Source organism: Ursus americanus, chromosome 19 (genome assembly GCF_024610735.1).
Source record: "Ursus americanus isolate L20-20 chromosome 19, mUrsAme1.1.p, whole genome shotgun sequence".
Lineage (NCBI taxonomy): Eukaryota > Metazoa > Chordata > Mammalia > Carnivora > Ursidae > Ursus > Ursus americanus.
This window is the reverse complement of record NC_142145.1, coordinates 48409302-48430963: the sequence shown is the minus strand read 5'-3', so window position 1 is coordinate 48430963 and position 21662 is coordinate 48409302. Positions and strand designations below refer to the sequence as shown.

The following is a 21662-nucleotide window of genomic DNA, read 5'->3' as shown; positions in this document are numbered from 1 at the left end:
GAAAGAGTTGTTGGAGTCGAGGAACTGTCATCAGATTAGTGTCTGGAGCCGAGGCTCAAAGGGAATCAGGCCTGTCCTTCCCACTATGCCATGCTAAGGCGTCTGGACCTTATCCTCAAGCTAACTGAGGACTTTCAGGCTATGGAGTAATAGAATAAGGTGTGCATTTTAGTGAGCTGACGTCACGATGGGATTGAGGGCTGGCATGCGGAGGAGCAGGTAGTCCGACTGGAAGCAGATACAGAAGGTGAGAGGAAAAGAATGAATGAGGATTCTGACTTGAGCAAATGGATGGATGGTATAATATTAATCAGAAGTGGGAATATAGGAAACAGTGGTTTTATGGGAAAGTGGTAAGTGGAATCTGGTTTGAGTGTATGAGGTATTAGTGCTTGGTGAACTTGCAAGTAGAAATGTCTGGGAAAATTCTGGTCAAGATAGCATTGTGAGATCCTGTGTCAAAGGACCCTTTTTCCACTCCAAACACAAAGCAGTGACGGGAAGAACATACCTAGAGAAACTTGAAAAGACATTGCTATCTCAAAAGTAAGATAAATACAACACTGGACCAGATTTAGAAGAGAAATATAAAATGATAAGCAGGACTGAAGCTGTGGCCTGCTGGGCTCAGGGTCTTGAAGCAGGTGGAGGCGGAGTTCATGTCTTGTGGGGTAATGAGTACCCAAAGAACTTAGGCAAGATAGAAAAAGTGAGCCAGTGAAGCCAGGGGCTGGTTTTAACTCCTGCATGAATGGAAACTGGGAATAGGTCCAACTCCCTTCTCATTTGAGCCCCACCTGATACGAGCTTTATAGCCAGAGAGATAGGAAGATGCAAATACAGCTTACAACCAGTACCTGGGCCAAGCCACCCTCTGGCTCAGGGACCAGTTACCATCTTGTCCATATAATTGGTTTGGGCCGTATTTGAAGTAACTTGAGATATACCTGTGCTCTTGGGCTTGCCCTCTTGCTCTCTGATGATGTATCATGGGAGGAACATGAACCAGGTATGGGCTGTCCCTTAACCTAGGCCCCCAAATGGGAAATGTGAAGCCAACCGCATGCTCTAGGTAGCATGTGGTCCCAGAGGGATGAGAGACACATGGACCAGACCTGAGACTAACATGGAACCTGGAGCCCAGAAGCTGGTTCCTAGAACCTAGAGTCCAGGCAAGCCCAGCCGAGTGGCATCCCCAGCCACCCCCTGTACCGGGACTAACTGTACTTGAGCTATGTTTTTAAGCTACTGAGTTTTTTTTTTTTTTAAAGATTTTATTTATTTATTTTGACAGAGATAGAGACAGCCAGCGAGAGAGGGAACACAAGCAGGGGGAGTGGGAGAGGAAGAAGCAGGCTCATAGCGGAGGAGCCTGATGTGGGGCTCGATCCCATAACGCCGGGATCACGCCCTGAGCCGAAGGCAGACGCTCAACCGCTGTGCCACCCAGGTGCCCCTAAGCTACTGAGTTTTGTTGTATAACATTGCTGTGGTAATAGCTGGTAACACCTTATACTTTATTACATTGGTTTTCTTCACGTATTTTGAGAATATTGATTTACAGGCTTATTTTGAATGGGAAAGTTTGGTTTGTTTTCATCTTCTCTGTGCTTATTGCCACCTGTGTAATAAATTTCAGAAGGCTCCATGCAGTCCCCCTAGGCTGTATGTCCAGAGTCAAGTCTTATTGACTCTTCAGGTCTTGTGCTAGGGCATGTGGTTGGCTTCACGTTTCCCATCTGGGGGTCCAGGCTGAGGGACAACAGATATCTGGGTCATGTTCCTCTCATATCAGATCATCGGAGAGAGGGAGGACAAGCCCAAGGGCATAGGTATATTTCAAGTTACTTCAAACATGGCCAAAGTGGACAAGTCCGAAGTCAAGAGGCAGAGAAGTATACTCCACGCACCATGAGGCCACAGTACAGGTGTGAACATAGAATCCTATTCCAGGGATGTTTTTAGAAAACTGTACAAGTGGGGCGCCTGGGTGGCTCGGCATCTGCCTTCAGCTCAGATCATGATCCCAGGGTCTTGGGATCAAAACCCACAGCAGGCTCTTGCTCAGCGGGGATCCTGCTTCTCCCTCTCCCTCTGCCCTTCCCCTGCTCACTCTCTCTCTCGCAAATAAATAAAATCTTAAAAAAAAAAAGAAAAGAAAATTGTACAAGCAACTACAATGAATTTCATGCCAGTAAATTTGGAACTCTACATGAAACGAAAAGGTTTTGAAATATCTGGTAAGCAATTGGACATTTGTGTCTGGAACTCAGAATAGTCCAGGCAGGAAACAGAGGTCATCAGAAACAAACAGTTGTTGAAGTCTTGAAGGCAGAACAGATGGCAAGATCCTTAGGAACATCCTTATTTTGAAGCAAGGTAGGTAAAGAGGAGCCACATTGAAGACCAAGGGTAAAGTAGACTTAGTAAGAGAAGCAGAGACCTGTCGACACTTATCAGAGGGAAAGGAAAGTTGGGTGTCAACAGAAGACAAGTTAAATGAATCAAGGATGGCGTGCAAACGTATTGCATGGTGCACTGGGTGTTATATGCAACTAATGAATCATCGAGCCTTACATCGGAAACCGGGGATGTACTGTATGGTGACTAACATAATATAATAAAAAATCATTAAAAAAAAAAAAGGATGGCGTGCAAAGTGCCCGCTGGAGTTAGCCGTTTGAATGGCTCGAATGACCTTTGTGATCGCAGGGCCAGCGCCACCGTGTGGCTGCAGACACGTGGCCACTGTTTGAAGAGGGAACAGGTCCTGGAAGTGGACACTGCAGGTGTAGATGACTTCAGGAGCTTGGCTCTGAGGAAGAGAAGAGTTTAGGAAGTAAAAGAAGAATCTACATGGAGAGAGAGAGAGAGAAATAATAGATGAGGATAGGGCATGAGAGCAGGGAGAGGTGGGGTTTGAGAACACAGCTGGGAGGGGAGCGGAGCCCTGCACACCAGATAAGATGCCTCTTCCTGTGACAATTAGGGGAAGTGTGAGGCCAGGTGCTAGGAAAGATAAGTTGTAAAGGGGTAGGAGTAGGGGAGAGTACAGGAACTTGACGGGATTCCTGCTAGATAACCTCTGATTTTCTGTGGAGGAGATGAGGTCAGCTGCTGAGAATAAGAAGGTGGGTGTCAAGCAGGATCCTTGAGAAGGTCAGGAGAAGCTGCTAGGGAAATGGGGAGATGGGCTTCCCGGAGCATGCCCAAGGACACTGAGAGAGTTGTGAAGCCCCAGCAGAATTAGCTATGATCTGGACGGGGACCTGGACCCTGGGGTCAGACTGGGCATTTTCCTTATAGCACATTAACATCTAGGATTCTAGGATCTTATTAAAATTTATAAAGATTTCATGAGCTGTACTTTCTCCGTAGAAGATATGAAGTAAAAGATAAGAATTATCTTTAAGCTATCCACATTCCCATGTTCTTGCAGCAGTTATAAAATTCCTATTCTTTCTTTTCTGTCTTAAGTTTTTCCATTCAGTGAAACTACAGTTACTGGAAAATCATAGTCAATTTGAGATGTGCTTATTTTGAACACATTCAATAGGAATCTTAATGGAACCTTATTAAGTCTCCATTGTCTTGGACTTAGAAAAGTTGTGAAACCCTTCTAGACTTTAGCTTCTACTATATGGATACTAAATGTTTCAATTGTATGTGATTGGAAGTCCCCAACTTTTAACAGCTATAGAGCAAATCAACTTGATGGCCGATCCGAGAATTCACTACACCATAGGCGCAATCAACAAAGAACACTTTTCCAATTCAGCAAAAAGTCTTTGCAAATAAAAGATCCTATTAAGTTATTTGCACTTCTGCTGCTCTTTCTTTTTACGTAAAGCTTTTAGAATATTGATATGCACTATTCTTATGTGATGAGAAAGCACATGCAAGATAAAGAAAAATTTAAGCTCAATGTATAATGCATTGCTTCAATGAAAGATATAAATAACTAAAATGGAAAGCATGATTGGATTTTAATCTTGAATAAAAAATGTAGTGTAAAATGTAGTGTAGTCAAAAACTGCAATGAAAATGGCTAGTTATTTATAAGAAGGAATAAAATAAAATTTTGCCAATCTTGAAAGACTGTAATATCAACAGATAATACCACATAGGAACAAGACCAGACTGTGAAACCTCACCAATCTCGATATACTTATTTGGAATTTGTAACAATTTTGACAAAAGCTTAACGTAAGTTTACCTTTTCACTATTATTAATCAAATTATAGTATAAACAATATTCACAAAGTTAATGTTTAAATTACTTTAGAGAACAAATTATGTTCAAATATCTTGAGCAGACCATACTTAGTAACAATGTACATATGAATTATAAACAATTTAATCTATCCCTTAAGGTAGTTCTCTTCAGGATTTCTACTATTTTTGTACTTGTTTGCTCTTAAAAATAAAACTGTCTCTTTAGAGATATTCCATCATTTAGATTGGAAATTAATTTTACTAGGCTCTCTCCTACGCAGCCAAATTGTTATTTTATATAAAATAATTGATTGTTTTGCCTTTGTTCAATTTGGTCTTCTGTTTTACCTTAAAAACCAAAATAGAAGATAATAAATAAGTTAATTAATTATGAGGAAAATTACTACAATTCAGTGAGCTTCTACTAAGTGATAGGAAATATGTAAAGTATTTTGTTTTATGTATTTTGAAGGAGAGAGAGAATCCCAAGCAGGCTCCACACCCAGTACAGAGTCGGACACAGGGCTTGATCTCATGACCCTGAGATCATGACCTGAGCTGAGATCAAGAGTCAGATGCTTAACTGACTGAACCACCCAGGCGCCCCTATATGAGGTATTTTAAAACATTATCTCTAATTCCTCGCAAAATATTGCAGAAAACATAGTCTTCACTTCTTATGGGAGGAAACTGATATTCAAATTAAGTGATTTCCCCAAAGTGTCAAGTATTTTCTGAATCTGATAAATAAGAAACAGTTATGCGGGGCGCCTGGGTGACACAGTTGTTAAGCGTCTGCCTTTGGCTCAGGGCATGATCCCGGCGTTCTGGGATCGAGCCCCACATCAGGCTCTTCCACTGGGAGCCTGCTTCTTTCTTTCCCACTCCCCCTGCTTGTGTTCCCTCTCTCGCTGGCTGTCTCTCTGTGTCAAATAAATAAATAAAATCTTTATATAAAAAAAAAAGAAACAGTTATGTGTATCAAGGGCTAAGCATAAGGTCTAGAACATGGAAAGCACTCAATAAATGTCAGCTATGGCTATTGCTATTACTCTAAAGAAGGGGCTCACTTTATTTTTGTTTTTTACTTTTTTTAAAGATTTTTATTTCTTGAGAAAGAAAGAGTACACAAGTGGGAGGTGCAGAGGGAGAAGGAGAAGCAGACTCCCCACTGAGTAGGGAGCCTGACTCAGGGCTCAGTCCCAGGACCCTGAGATCATGACCTGAGCCGAAGGCAGACGCCCAACCAACTGAGCCACCCAGGTGCCCCAGAAGAGGCTCCCTTTAAAAATTAGATCAAAATTGATGTACAGATAGGGGCGCCTGGATGGCTCAGTCTTTAAGCGTCTGCCTTCGGCTCAGGGCGTGATCCTGGTGTTCTGGGATCGAGCCCTACGTCAGGCTCCTCCGATGGAAGCCTGCTTCTTCCTCTCCTACTCCCCCTGCTTGTGTTCCCTCTCTCGCTGCCTGTCTCTCTCTGTCAAATAAATAAATAAAATCTTAAAAAAAATGATGTACAGATAAATTAGCTCCTCTGGCTTTTGCATCTGTTTCAGTTGCATTTCAATACTCATTCATTTATTCATTCAACAAACATTTACTGAATGGTGACTATGCACTGGGACTGCCAGTGTGAATATAGGGACAAAAATATACCTCTGAGATAATCCAATATTTCAAAAAGTGATCAGCTATAAATGTGTGTGTGTGTACATATATGTATATACCTATATATGATCACGGATTTATATATATATTTATATATATTTATATCTGATCAGTGTGAACGTTGGAAATTCAGACATATTTTGAAGATTATATATATATATATATTTATATATCTCAAATATAGGTATCCAAAATGCATCTGAATTTCCAACTTTCACTTTTTCTACATGTTTATTCTATATTCAATAGTGTTTATATGTATTTCATTTTAGAGTTTTTGGGCCAAAGGGGCCTTGAAAATGACCTAGTCTAAAATCCATCATTTTACAGTGAGAATCCTTAGACCTAAAAGTCAGAGGTCTGCCCTCAATCAGACAGACACCTCTCACAGAACAGGCCTTGGAGTCCAATTCCACTGGTCACCAGCGGGTGGCTTTGCTCACATCAACACCCTTCATGTCCAGAGCAAATGAATGACAAAACCAAATGACACATGAAACCAAAGTAAATCCCTCTCATTTATGTCACTGCAAAAGACACGCATTAAAAGCAAAAATAAACTCTTATTTTTTTTACATACATTTACATACATTTTTTTTACACCTGAAATGTCCAGGTGTAATGTGTCCGAAGCCTGATGGGAGAGCAATCACTGACGTTTTGGAGTCGGAACAGAGCTACCGGTCCTCCACCTGGTAGTTCTCAGGTCACGATGAGGGAATTGCTGTTTGCCTCCAGGTGCACCCTGGTCTCCAAACCGAGATGCAAGGGCCACATTTCTGTTCTCTTGGGCCCTTGCCTCTTCACTGAACTTAAAAAGAGGCTCCGGTACCATCCTGAGAATCACAGTGGTTTGTGGTGGGCTCGAGGAACAATTTCAGACTGATCCTTTCAACTGTGAAACATCCAATGGAATAAAATAGTGGGTTTTTTGGACAAACAGGGGGAGCAGCTCTCAGTCAGAGCCCTCTTTCAAAATGCTATTTGTTTAAACACCAGAGAAACAGAAACACTCACTGACAGAAACCTAAGCTTTTAAAGACTGAAAAGCGATTTCTTTATCCAAAAAAACCTTTTCACGCAGATCTCAAGGCTAATCACATCAGAGGATGGAGACAGGGCACCTGGTGTCCACAGAGCACCATTGGTTTGCTTGTGGGATCCTAACATTTGAGTGGACTTGCTCAACAGCACAATGTCTAGTCTGGCAAAACAAAGTCTATTCTTTGTAAGTAGGGGAGAGAATATGAAGTGACTCAGAAGACCAAACTGTAGAAGCCAATATTCTTCCCAAAAAACAAGCTTATTGTCCTGTCATACTCAATGGCTTGGTTTTCAGAGCATGTATTGTCCATGGAAGGCTATCCTAAGGGATGTTCCGTACATTTTTGCTTTCCCTGCTCTACACTTTTGGGGCATCTTCTTCCATTACTAATCCCCTTTCCATTTATTCAGGCTTTCACTTGATTGTTAACTGCTAGAAGCTGTTGTTAACAAAGATGGAGAAGACATGGTCTTCCTCTAAAGAAGCTCATAATCTACCGTGATAATTGTCCAAGTTCGGTGAGCACAAAATTCAGCTGGGAGTGCTAGAAAATGGAATGACCACAAGCCTGTTCCTGAAAGATTCTGATGTAGGAGTCTGAGGTGAAGTCCAACGATCTCCACTTTGTGAAAACCCTTTGAGTGATTCTGATAGAGGTGGTTCCTGGATGTCATTGTTCGACCCACTTGTCTGGAGGGAGAGAGCATTTTTCATGCGCATTTGAATCTCAGTTAACCTTCAGCACCCAGCCTTCCTTGCTACCTTCTTTCCTTCTGTGGCCTTTTGTCTGTATCTCTCATGGCATTAGCCATCTCCCGCTTTCTGTCTTTACTGTGGCTCATTTCTGGGATGCCTTGTCTCACCTACCAGACTCCTGGATGGGGGACTGTCCTAATTTGCATTCTCTGCAGTTCCAATTATTAGTAATCATGTAACTCTTCCTTCCTGGATGAAGGGGCTCATTTCTAAATGGAGAGTTGTGTTTTTATTTTTTATTTATTTATTTTTTAAAAAGAGATTATTTATTTATTTGACAGAGAGAGAGACAGTCAGCAAGAGAGGGAACACAAGCAGGGGGAGTGGGAGAGAAAGAAGCAGGCTCCCAGCAGAGCAGGGAGCCTGACTCAGGGCTCCATCCCAGGACCCTGGGATCATGCCCTGAGCCGAAGGCAGACGCTTAACGACTGAGCCACCCAGGCACCCTGAGAGTTGTGTTTTTGAAGCAGACACAAAGAAATGTACTGATACAATGGAGAAAGGAAGATGTTTTTGGAGGTGGAATGCTAGGCTCAAATCTACAGAGGTGGAATAAGCACATAATGTTTGGGAAGACACTAAATAGGTTGGCTGAAATGGAATCAAAGGGGCTGCATTAGGAGAGAAGAGAAATGAGTGGGCAAATGGGAGGTGGTGGTAGTGCTGACAGTTGCTGGAAGGTACTGGCTGCCCAACAGAGAGGAAACATAGAGATGGTCAGACATCAAGATATTGGAGTGATCCCAGCACGTATTGACTGCTACTCCTTCCCCTCCAGTGTTCTGTCCTGCCTTGGTCCCCCTATCCTCTCAGCTTCTCCTTCACTCAAGGAGCCCATTGGGCTCAGCCTGTGTTCCCCATTCTCGTATCATGGCCTGGAAACTCTTTAAAGGTACTAAGCTGGGGAAACTGTAGAGTTTCCCATCTCTCTTCTGTCCTTCTTGCCTCTCTGGCTGCTGCGTGTTGGAGCCTGGAGCAGAGAAGAAGCAACAGGTGGCATGGGGAGGTCACCTGGAGGGTTCTTGCTGAATTCCAGTGGGTATAGTGGTCTTCACCTGGGAGATGGGAAGAAGTGGAGATGTGTGAGGTATGTTCTGAAGATGGAAGCAGAACTTGGTGAGAAGGGCTAAGGGAAGGAGAGAAGGCAAGCGTGATAGGGCTTTGTCATTAGTAAAAAGGAGATACTTAGCACAAGGCTGGGCTGAGGTTAAATGATATGATACCTTCTCCAGGTTTATAATGTGAATGCAGGGCACAGTTGCTGCTGCTGGAGGTGGGGAGGCCTGAGCATGACCTGGAGGCCCTGTAGCCCATTTCTGCTAAGGAGTTCAAAGCATCTTCACCGGTATGATTCAGTACTTCCCATCCACACCATCCTCCCTCCTCTCCTGTACCCTTCCCTTCTCCTCACCAGCCCCAGTTCAATGTTCAATTTCTCTCACAGATCTTGACCAGAAGAATCTTGGTCAGCTGATGACCTGCATGTGTCCACAACCTTCATCCCGTGAACCCTCCAGAGTGGGACTCAGAGGAGGTGGCAGGCAGGGGACCTATGAGATGTACCCAAGGGCTTCCATCCATTCTCTGCTGAAGGAGGTGATCATCCAGGAGCCCTCCTTAACACTGTCCTCTAAAGAATTGCCAAGCCTGCTTTTTCATCACAGGTCTGCAAATTTGGTTCATTATAACAAACGTCATAGGTTTAGGGTTTTGTGGGAATTTTTTTGACCTCATAATTTTTTTGTTAGAAATTTTTCTAACACAATAGAAAATGTGTGGTAAAACACACATAAAACTTGCCATCCTAACCGTTGTTAAGTGTGCAGGCCAGTGGTGTTAAGTGCGTTCACATTGTCACCCATCAATTACCACTATCCATCTCCTGAACTCCTCACCTTGCAAACCTGAAACTCTGTAACAATTAAACGCTAACTCCCCGTTCTCTCTTCCCCCCTACCCCTGGCAACCACCGTTCTATTTCCTGTCTTTATGAATTTGACTACTCTAGGCAACTCATATAAGTGGAATCATACAGTAGTTGTCTTTTTGTGGTGGCTTTTTTCACTCAGCATATTGCCCTCAGGTTCATTCATGCTGAAGCATGTGTCAGAATTTCCTTCCTTTTTTAGGGCCGAATAATATTTCATTGTTAGTATATACCACATTTTGTTTATCCATTCATCCACTGATAGACATTTTGATTGCTTCTACCTTTTGGCCATTGTGAATAATGCTGTTATGAACATGGGTGTACAAATATCTATTTTGAATCCCTGCTACGGGTTCTTTGGGGCATATATCCAGAAGTAGTATTATTAGCTTATATGATAATTTTTTTTAAAGATTTTATTTATTTATTTGACAGAGACAGCCAGCGAGAGAGGGAACACAAGCAGGGGGAGTGGGAGAGGAAGAAGCAGGCTCATAGCGGAGGAGCCTAATGTGGGGCTCGATCCCGTAACGCTGGGATCACGCCCTGAGCCGAAGGCAGACGCTTAACCGCTGTGCCACCCAGGCGCCCCAGATTATATGATAATTCTATGTTTCATTTTTTTGAGAAAGCACCATGTTGTTTTCCATAGTGGTTGCATCATTTTTCATTCCTACTATCAGTGCTCAAGGTTCTGATTCTTCACATCTTTGCCAACACTTGTTGCTTTCTGCTTTTCAAAAAACGTTTTTATTTTTTATAATAGTCATCTTAATTGGTATGAAATGGTGTCTCATTGTAGTTTTGACTTGCATTTCCCTAGTGATTAAAGATGTTGAACATCTTTCCGTGTGCTTATTGGCCATTTGTAACTCTTCAGAGAATGTCTATTTCAGTTCTTTGCCCATTTTTGAACTGGGTTTTTTGTTGTTGAGTTGTAGGTATTCTTTATATATTCTGGATATTAATCCCTTACAAGATATATGATTTACAAATATTTTCTCCCATTCTGTGAGTCCTCTTTTCACACTGTTGATAATGTCCTTTGATGCACAAGTTTTAAATTTTAATGAAATCCAATTTATCTATAATTTCTTTTACTGACTGTGTTTTTGGTATGATAGCTATAACTTATGTTTTTAAAATGATTTTTTAACTCAAATATTGGAGACAAAATCTTCTCCATTTTTCAGTTGGGGAAATTATTACACAAACTAACTGATGGATTTACTCTACCCCAGCATCGATCAGTAAATTCTGAGCTGAAAATCCATCATCTGGGCTCCCTTTAGCAATCCTCATTTGCCCTGCAAGACAAGGCAGGTAACTTGGTGAGAGCTGGAGCAAGTCCCCAGGGCCCCTGTAGTTTAATCAACCCCTAAAGTGAAATAAAAAGTGCTGTTTTTTGGTCTTTTTCTTTGCTAGTCATGTAGAAGTTTCTCCCTGATGTTCAAAAGAAAAAGGCTTCTGGAATGGAGAGTCTAAAATATTTTAGAATGTATTCCTTTCTGGGCATTACCTTTTTCTAGAGCAGAGTTCCCTGTTTAGAATGAATCAATGGGTTGTTTACACCATGCTACCAAATCCTCAGGAGAGGAAATCTGAAAAGCTGCAACCACCGCCCAGGCAGAATTGTATTGCTTTCGGTGCTAGTAAGCACATGGTAATTTTTCATTTCATCGTTGTGGAAGAAGTCGCTCTGCACCTCCCTTTCCACAGCTCCACTCACCACTTAGTTTATGTTTTAAAGCAGTAAAGCATCAAATGGGTCTGATTAGGGTTTTCTAAAAGGAAAAAAACCCCCAAAACCCCACACTGGGACAACATGATCGGCCGCAATGAAAGGAACTTCCTAAGAGGCCACTCAATAGCCCAGCCTCCTTCAACGTGATCAATTTCCGATCAATTTCAGGGGTGGTGGGTAGAAGGGTGACTTCTTCCAACCAAAGGGAGTATAGTGGATTTTTTTTTTTTTTATCTTTGTCTTTTTTGGAGGTCCAAAAGTTGTAAACCTGCTCTGGGTTCTGTAGGGAGAGCATCTAATGGTGATTTCGGATTTAGCAACAGCTCTCCCTAGGTGACAGTGAGCGAGCTTGCCTGTGCTGGGTTTTTCCTTCGGGCGTCAACAAGCGCACCTGGAAACTTTGAATCCCGAGGACGTTCTCGCTTTGGTTTAATCTTCTAACCCTCCATACCCCCAGAGACGTTTGGGGGAAGGGGCAAGCTTACTACGCCACCCCCGTGACACTGTTTCTCCCCAACTCTTTCACCCCACGCTGTAGATAGTTTGGGGTCTAGAAACAAGCCCAGCAACAGCACCTTTCGCGCCCACCAAGGGTGAACATTTGACCGCCCGGGAAACACTTTCTTCCGACTTCGTTCCACCACCGGTCCGCCGAAGCAAGGGGAGCCCCCGGGCGAGGAATCGCGCAGAGGAGAGGCTGAGCGAGAGAGCGACTGGGCAGGGGCGAGCGCGGGCCCGAGGGCGGGGCGGGCGCGGGAGGGCGCGAGGGGGCGTGGGCGCGGCGGCCCGCGCGCCCCGGCGGGCCAGGGGGAGGGGCGCTGGCGGGAGCGGCGCCTCCCGCCCGGGGTGAGCGGCGCGCGCGGCAGCCCCGCGGCACAGAGCGCCGAGCGGGGAGCGCGGGCGGGCGGCGGAGGCGGCGAGAGAGGGCTTGAGCGCAGACGGCCGACGCGCGGCGCGGCTGCCATGGGCGCGCAGTGACCAGCTGTTCAGCGCGAACTTTCTCGGCGGCGCGGAGCCCCCTGGCTGGCGGTGCGTCGCCCCCTGGCTGGCGGTGCGTCTTCTCGGTCACCATGAAAGGTAGGGCGGCGGCGGGCTGCGCGGGGCTCCGGGCCGGCAGGGCGGGCTTCGGGGTGCGCGGGAGGGGGAGGACGTGCAAGCCTGCGCGAACTTTCTCCGCGCGGAGGGCCAGAGGAGACGCGGCGCAGGGTACGTGCGTGCACGCGTGGGGAGCTCCTCTGTCCCGGACTTGGGCACCGCAGGAGACCTAGATGTTCGGGGTTTTGGAGCGTGCAAGTAATCCCCTCCCCACCTCTGCAAAGTAGTTTGGAGCCCTAAGTCGTTGTTTACGGATTCCAGTTCCCAACTTTTTAATTGAAAAAACATGCCGAGGAGAGTGGAGGCATCCTCATTCCCCACAGTCGGTTTTCCGCTCTACGGCGCTCCACACTCCGTTCGAGGTCCTCTTCTCCCGGCTGGTGCCGTTTCCCCATCCAAGAAGTCGACGTGCTGCCGGCCGGGTGTTCCCTCCGGGACTCGGGGATGTTCTCGGTGCGTCCTCCCCACATCTGGCAATGATTAGGTGCCCGCGAAGTTCAGCTGGCTCGGAAAAGTGCGTTTGGCATCTTTCTCCATCAGACCCACCGATTGGAAAATAACTGCTCTCCGTTTCGCGTCCCTTCCACGTGCCCGCCTGTGGAGTTGGTGTGCCCACGTGTGTTCAGAGGTGACACAAATCATCCTGTTGGTCGTCTCCGGGGCAGTGTCCTCTGCAGGCGGGTTTAGGGAAGTGTCAGATGTTATCGTGCCTTTAAACGGAATCACAAGGAGAAGGGCTTTGCGGGGCAGCCTTCTATTTATTGGAAACATGGAGATTGGTCAGCAGAATTCTGATTTACATGTATTTCTGATTTACATGTGAGATAAATAATTACAACAGAGACATCAAAGGGAGTCGTTTGGGGGTGGGCTGGCGTGGTGTTTACACAAGACTCGAGTTTCTAGTCTTGTGCTAGGATAACACATTTCAGACCCCGCGCGCGGGCCAGGCGGGGCCTGAGTGAGGGGGCTGGGTGCGAAATGCCATCCGACCGCGGTGACCACATTTCCAGCCGCCAGCGACCATGCCATGCGATCGCTTTGACTTGCAGGGCTGCTGTCCGAGCGAGGTGCCCGGGGAGCCCCACACGCTTGGAAAGTAACTTTTGCCTCTAGGTTTCTCTGAAAGGAAGTCCTCGCTGAACTATCCCTGCGATAATGTCCTACCAATGAGCTGCCTTTCCAAGGTATTAGTTTTCTCATCAGGAGACTTTAGGAAGGGCAGGGACTGTATTCCAGATGAAAAGTAACCCGCCCCAGAAGAGAAACGAAAGATAGGATATACTTTTCTGGCTAGGGAATTTCGAAACGCAGTCGTGTGTGTTCCTTCTTTTTCCACTCAGTTTCTCTTCTCTCATTTACATTTTAGGAAACACTCACTTTCCTTGGCTAGCACTGATTAAAGGATCCTCTCAGCAAGGAAAGAGTTCACAGGCTACACGTTTCTTTGGGGCTTTTGCCAGAAGTTAACCTTCTCATTGCTGGTCACTGAGGCCAGTAGTTTTTGAACTGTTGGAAAAGATAAGCTAACTGCTCACTACATCAGCTCCTGTGTGCGTTCCTGAGCCCTGAAAATCTTGTTATGCTTTTTGACTTGGTAAATGACCATTATTGCAATTTGGGTATTTTTCAGTGATATTAAAAAATCTGCCACGGAAGACACGCCTGAAAGTCCTAAATGTGTATTTGTGAGATTTACTCTGCATTCTGGACCAGCTTGCAGACCCCCTGGAGAAGGCTCATTGCTTACCCTCTGAGATCCAGGCACTGCCTAAAGGCCCCACATACCTTCTGTCCCAGTGGGGGAGGGGTAAGAAGGGACTGGTGAATCCCAGGGTAGACTACTCACTTTGAAGGCCTCTTTTAAAAGGAAATATTCTGTGAGAAATTTGTTTACCAACTATTGCCATATAATTTACATTCATTTATTTAGTGAAATGGGGAAGGAAGGGGACAGTAATAATTTTATGGTATCTACTAAGTGCCAGTCACTGTGCTATACCCTCTACAAAGCACCCTATCAATTAATCCTCACAACGACATGATGAGGTCGGTATTTTAACCCCTACATTATAGATGTGGAAGCTGAGTCTAGAACAAACAGGAATTGGCAACCAGGAATGTGGTAGGCACTGAAGGCAAGCTTTGCCAGTTTCCCTGTGTTGCTTGGAAAGAGGACACCAAGTATGATAACTTCTGGTGTAGACCAGAAGAAAAGTAAGTCTCAGACAGCTAAGTAGCCAAGTAACCCACAGTTGGTGCAGCAGCCAGGAAAGGGGTGGGTCCAAGAAATTGGACACAAGCCTTCTGAAGGCAAGCACAGAGTGTATTTCTAGCCAAAGAGGAAAGCCACCTTTACCAAGTGGAATTATTTTGGCGATTTGTCGTTAGGTAACCAACCCAGAGTTTTCCTTGGGTTTGTGATTATGTTGCATAGTTATTAACTCATTATGCTTAAGAAAGCCAACGTTTCATTAGAATTTAATTTCCCTAAATGATAGAGGCCAATGACAAGCTCTTGCAAATGCTTAAAGTATTAACTTAAAACATTTCTTTAGACAAGTAGAAAATTAGTGGACATTTTAGAAGTTACAGAAGTTTTTTTTTTGCCAAAGCAAAAATTTAGCTTCTCCATGAGTCAGATATCTTTATAAGGTTTGACTTTTTAAAAATTATTATTTTTTAAAATATTTTTTATTATATTCGGTTAGTCACCATACAGTACATCCCTAGTTTTTGATGTAAAGTTCCATGATTCATTACTTGCGTATAACACCCAGTTCACCATGCAATACGTGCTCTCCTTAGTACTCAATTGACTTTCTCATTCTGATGTTTCAATCTGGGACACGGCCTGTGTATTAAACCTGGCTTTGGAGCGTAATTCTGCATCTGCCGTGAGCCACAGCGCCACCTATCTGTTGCATTCAGCAAACATTTGTCTTTCTCGTATTTCCTCCATTTCTGGAATCACAAGCACCAAAATAATGACGTCATTATATATTTTCCAGAAGAAAATTACTTGCCTCGTTGCTGCAATACTTAAAGTCTTCCAAACTGATTAAAACACGAAGTTGGTTTTAATTTCATTTTCAATGAGCTGTACTGCACCATAAATCTCATGGTTTTGGATAAATATTCACATTCTTTTTGAAGGAATCTGACTCCTCCAGAGTTAGGTGTGTCGTTATTAAATCACATTTCTAGTTCTGGAAGTTGGGAATATTGGTGAGGTTTTAAAGCAGCAGCACTTGTTGCCTAAGAGATGGTAAAAAACAACCACCAGCACATGGGACCACAGAGGTCCAAACCACTGTTCCGGTTTAACACAGGGAGGAGGTTGGTGTCATCAAAACATAGTGTTCAGCTGCTTATTTCTGTGCTCTTGTGTATAAACATTTCTGAAATACCTTTGTCAATAATGCTTTAAAAACGCTTTGGTAAGCAGTCTACTGCCAGTTGTTTTTCTGGACTCATGGACTCCTTGCTTTACCACTGTCTCGAAGATTTCTTGTCCTTAACTGGGATACATAAACAAGTGTGTAAGGGCTGAGTGTACTGATAGCATGATGTTTTCTGAAAGGAACTGGAAACAAAATGAGGCCTTTTCCCCTTCACTGATTGGAATTGGGGCTGCCCTTCCTTTGGAAGTTAAATTCGCAATCTAATTATACTTTTGACTTTTCATTAGTTTGGGGATGCTTAACATTCTCGATCTGAGGTTTAATTATTGCTAAGTATACATCTTTCCTGTGGTCTCCTCCGCAATTTCCCAAGACTGTGCCCAGGACCCCCCCTGCCGCCGCCGCCGCCGCCGCCGCCTTAACCATGCTGCTCATCCACTGATAATGGTGTGACAGGGAAAACCTGGCAGATGATAATAGCTCTCAAGCTATAACATAACCCGGTGCCTAATTTTCTGAATTCACACTTATTCTCATTAAAATGTATTTTAAAACAGCTGATGCAGCTGCTGCCAAAGTAAGTTAAATGTTTTCAGGTGGGAAAATAAATATTTAAATTTTGTGATAGAAGGACATTTTTCACCTGGGGTGAACACAGCACGTGAGTAATCTCTCAGGGGGCAAATCCAACACATGTGTCCCCATGGTGGGAAGGAGGGGTGGGGTCCTGGGAGAGGAAGCCCAGAACAATGGCAGAGCGCAGCCTTACTGTTGGCCGTGTGGGTCTGTGGTGCTTTGGAACTTCAGCTGGTGAATCAGCGTGGGAAGAATAGGGCAGATTGCAGGGGGGGGGGCAACATTCTAGGTCTGCGAGGTAATCATCTGTGAAGAGAGTCTACCCCCACCGTGGGGTCAGCTCTACCAGGCTGATTCTCCATCTTCTGCCATTCCGAAGGCACAGGCTCACTCCCTTTCAGCTTCCAGAGTTCTGTGGCCTGGAGGCAGGGAACAGGGTCCTGTGTTGTAAAATAAACCATGCTCACAAACAACTTCTTAGGTGTGACTGATGGCCACTTAGTAGGCCCACTTATTATTTTTCTCTCTAATAATAGCTAACATTTATTGAACACCTGCCAAGCCAAGTGTTCTTATTTTCTCCATTTGCAGATAGGAAAACTTAGGGTCAAAGAGGTATGGTTTACCTGTAAGGGAATCCAGCTAGTCAGTGGCAAAACTGGTATTCAGACTCAGTCTGACTCCAGAATCCACATGTTACACCTCTAGCTTAGACTCCCTCCTAGCCAAACCCTAATACTCCACTCAATCAACACATCTTTGTTAAGTACCTACTGTGTGCTGCATTCCACTAGATACTAAGTGAGCCGTGTAAAGAGGGCCCTGTCATCTGGACTCAGACCTGGAATAACCTGGCATCGAAGGTTCAGCCAGCCACCAGAGGATCCTCTCTAGACAGAAGGTCTTGCAAAGATAAAGTGGATTCCAGGGTCATTGCAGTGTGGAGAGTTTGTCTTTGGGAGATTTTGCTTATGACTGATTGCATGAATGTGGATGGCCCACTGAAGCCAGCAACTCTGAAAACGGTCTCTATACTACAGTCTTCCTGACAGGTTTGCCATAAGACAATGGGACATTGTAAGAAGTGCCGTTTTCAAGAGTAGACTGTAACCACCAGTAGGTGAGCAGTTAAAAAAAATAACCAACTATAGTAGTGGAGGCAGTAATAAACATTTTGAGCAAGGGATAGGGAAGGATAGACATTCTTCACAGAAAGTATTTCATTCTTCAGTGCTGACAACACAGTTTCTAACCACACCAACAAAGCTTGAGGGAGGTAACTTTCAATCAAGCAGTGATTTGATTTCTGTTTAAGTGAATGATCTTTGAAGAGCTCAAAGCAATATAGTACCTTGAGAAGGTCTTGCTGATGGCTTACAGGACCTTTGTAATTATATGGCAGTGAAAGCCAATGTAAACAGAAATTAGTAGTCCCAAGTTAAGATGCCAGAGAGCTAACCCCTGAATTTATCATGTGTATTCAATCAGTACTCTTTAGAATAGAAAGGAAATGTGTTTTTCCACCTGGGAGAAATTTATTGGACTTGGATATATTAAATATGACTCCTTTATGCTTCCTGAATGGTTTGGGATTACAACTTAGTATCACAGGAGGTGGTAAGTCACTAGCTTGAGAGGTTGGACATGTGACATTCTGCCTCACTTGTCCTTGGCTTTTGTGGAAGTAGTTGCACTTCTTTGGGCCTAAGTCACTTCCTTACCAAATAGAAACATTAGGAAAGTAGCTGATATTTATATAACAACTTATTATTCACAGGCAAATAGTCCACCCTTATAATTGAGAATACATACTGTAAAATGTAACGTTTCATAAAATGTAATCATACACAGTGATCCCAGGCATTGAACCTGAGAATTTTAGTGTGGTGGCAAGAAGTGTGGGCTGTGAAAGCTGAGGGCCTGGTGGCCACATGCAAATTACCTAACCTCCCCTGGGGGGCCTGGTTTCCTTATCTGTCAAAGGGGGAATAGTAATGGCATCTAGCCAATGCCATTTTTGTTTGTTTGGAGGATAAAATAGGTTAGTATAGATCAGTTGTTTAGAATGGTGTCTAATAGGTAAGGAAAACTCAAGACATTTTAGTTATTGTAATACTGTGTAATTGTAACCTGCTGCTTCCTCCAGGCAGTAATATAATTGCCAGTTATGAACCATTTAAGTTAATCAAGTGATACAGTTTATACCATGAAGAATAGAGTTCAGTTTTGAAAGGAAAGTAATTTTCAAATTACGAATGTGTTAAAACTGACCTCAGGGGTAGGAGGGAGCTGGGCTCTCTATAGGAACAGTGTTCATGTTGGTCCACCTCCAGCTGCTCTCTCTTGCGTTCTTGTCATTATCGTAATGTCAGGAAAAACAAAAAAACCCCAAAAAACAGCCCTACTGAAATTTCAGGGACCATGTTTATAGTGAGTTTGTAACTTTAGTGAAATCATACAATTTCCTCATGTATGAAAGTGATAGAAAGTTGATTTAGTATTTGTAAATACATTTGATTTGCCCACGAGCACTAATTTCGTGGAGCACCATTGTTTAGGTGCCTACTGATAATGACATAATATTTTAAAGATTTGTATCTCAAATCCAGTGTCCAGTTTTATCCAGTGCAAATATGACATCCAAGAATCAAAACATAAAACAAATGTGTCTCTAAGGAAGTATTAGGACAGAGGTATGTATACATATTTTTTTAAGAACTGTATGAGATCATGTCTATTTCACTGCTAGTGTTGATTTCCCATTAAGCTGTCATATTTTATTTATTATTTATTTGGGCCACCAAATCCTAACTAGCTTTCACTTATTCAGTATTTAACATATTATTTAAATATATTCTAATATTCTTTATATGAAGTATATTCAAATATTCATTTAGTATATTATTGTTTTTTTAAATAATTTTTATTTTGTTATATTAGTCACCATACAGTACATCCCCAGTTTTTGATGCAGTGTTCCATGATTCAGTATTTGCGTATAACACCCAGGGCACCATGCAGTATGTAAGGAGGGCTCATTTAGTATATTATTGAGACATATTCAAATACCTAGTATGTATATAGCCTGTCCTCAAGGAGCTTGCAGTCTGATGGGCAGCTTAAGGCTTCTGCATAAACAACTGTAATCTAAGGTAAAATGTGAAAAGTGCCCTATTTGAGATTCAGATAAATGTTGCCAGAGGACATGGGAGGAGAGGGCAACCTGCCTGAAGTCGGGGATATTTTCCTTTGGAGGGACAATGCAACCTGATTCATTATCCTGAATTAGAGTTTATATTTCAGATTGCATTATTCTAATTGTAATTGAAGAGGCAAATGGTGCATCCGGACACCCCACAACCTTGAAGTATGACATCTCAGTGTGGGAGGTGAGAGAAAATTGAAGTTTTCTCAAACTTTGTCTCTTAAACTCAATGTTGGTCTATCATTTGTAATTAATTATAATATATTAATTATAATATATTACTTGAGATAGAAGGAGCACAGAGTAGGTGATGGATACATACATGTGGACAGGATCCCTGAACCCGGCTTGGAAAAGAAGTCTGGGTTCAGCCCAGCCTCTGTCCACAGTCCTTCAGCCTGGCTCCTAAAAAAGCCTGAGCTTTTCTGTTCAATCTGGCATGCATCAGAACCTGTGTTGTGCCAGGGATTGAAGGCTGCAAGTCCAGACTGTGGATCCTGTTGCTTCAGGTTGAACTCTTCACCCTGGCTCTTTGAAGCAGGGTGGACCTTGGACCTCTAGACCTTTTCTGGTCATCAGCATCTGTAGGACCTGAGCACTTTCATTTTTGTCTACCTGCCTTTTATCTTCTCACGTTCTCTTGTTTGCTTTTTTTTTTTTAAATCAAAGTCAGAGATGTACATAGTTCAAAGAGTCAACTAATATTTATTGTGAATGAAATTTATTATGAAAAACGGCAGTTTCCTGCCCAGCCCACCTTCGTTTCATCATTTTCCAGTCCCCAGAGGCAGCCTCTTCAGAACATTTTTAGCATTTTCTTTTGGCATTTACTTTTCTTGTGGTTATCTACTGATGCCTAACAAACCATCCCCAAACCCTGCGGCTTAAAACAACAGTTGGTTATTTGTTCAAAATTCTGCAGTTCGGCCTGGCCTCTGCTTCCTGAGGTGTTGGCCAGGCTGGATGGCCTCACCCCCACGGCTGGGCATCAGCAGGGTGGCTAGAATGGCTTCCTTCCCTTCATCGTCTCCCATCCTCCAGAGACCTTATCTTCTCTTCCAGGGGGCCCCCAGTCCAGCACGGTAGTCGGACATTGCACATGGTAGCTGGCTGCCAGGAGGGTGAAAACAGAAGATGAAAGGCATCCAAGGCCTGGTTTCTGAGGTCACCCACTGCCACTTCTGGCAAATTCCATCGGCCAAAGCAAGTCACAGGGCCCTCTCAGATTCAAGAGAGTGGAAATGGACTTGCACGTGGAGGGATGGAAAGAATTTTTGGTCGTCTTTTATGCAGACCATCTGCCACGATGCCTTTTCTTTAAGTGACCTGCTTATGTACTCCTCCTCCTCTTCCTCCTCCTCATTACTACCGTTATTTTGAGTTTAGGCATTATATATGGACTTCCCTTTATAGCAGATAAGCAGTTAGTTCTTTCACCCTTCATCTCCATCCAACACCCTCATGGACGCCTTCCGTTGCCCTCCATCATCCCAATGTAGTTGCATCACAATCTTGATTAAAGCAATATTCAGAGTTCATATGACTACAATGGTATAAATGCTATTCACAGCCGGCTCCTATTTCTTGCATGACTTCTCTTCCTCTGGAGTTAATAATCCTCTTATTTTATTTGCTTAGCTTCCTGCGTATGTATACACCATCACCCAGAGTCTCTTACACTTTCCTGGATTTCTACGCCTGTGTTCTCCTATAGTAGATATTCTTTCATTTCTATCTTTTTGAAGAAGTCTTCCGCAGAGCCTTCTGACCTACTCAGGGTTAGGGTTCGATGAGGGTGTGTAGCGTGTGTGCACACAGATACACACACACACGTCTTTCTGGGTTTGTTCCTTATTTTAGTGGAATGCATTCTCTAATAATGTCTTGAAGAAAGTGTGCATGAGAGGTATATTTTTGGGGGATCTGTAGGTCTGAAGAGATCTTTGTGTTACCTGTTTATTCATTTGAGAGATTTCTGTGTAGGAAATAATTTAGCCTTAGAATTTTGAGGGCATTTATCTATT

At 43.6% G+C, this 21662-nt stretch overlaps 1 protein-coding gene across 1 annotated transcript in view; it reads left to right on the top strand.

The window, feature by feature from the left end:
• Positions 1-12223: 12223 nt before the first annotated feature.
• The window catches only part of COLEC12 (collectin subfamily member 12), a 185866-nt gene continuing 176427 nt past the window's right edge, over positions 12224-21662 (top strand). The window contains exon 1 of the mRNA XM_045781968.2: positions 12224-12435. Coding sequence (XP_045637924.1) covers positions 12429-12435 — 7 coding nt within the window. The 5' untranslated portion in view covers positions 12224-12428. The remainder of the gene's footprint in view (positions 12436-21662) is intronic.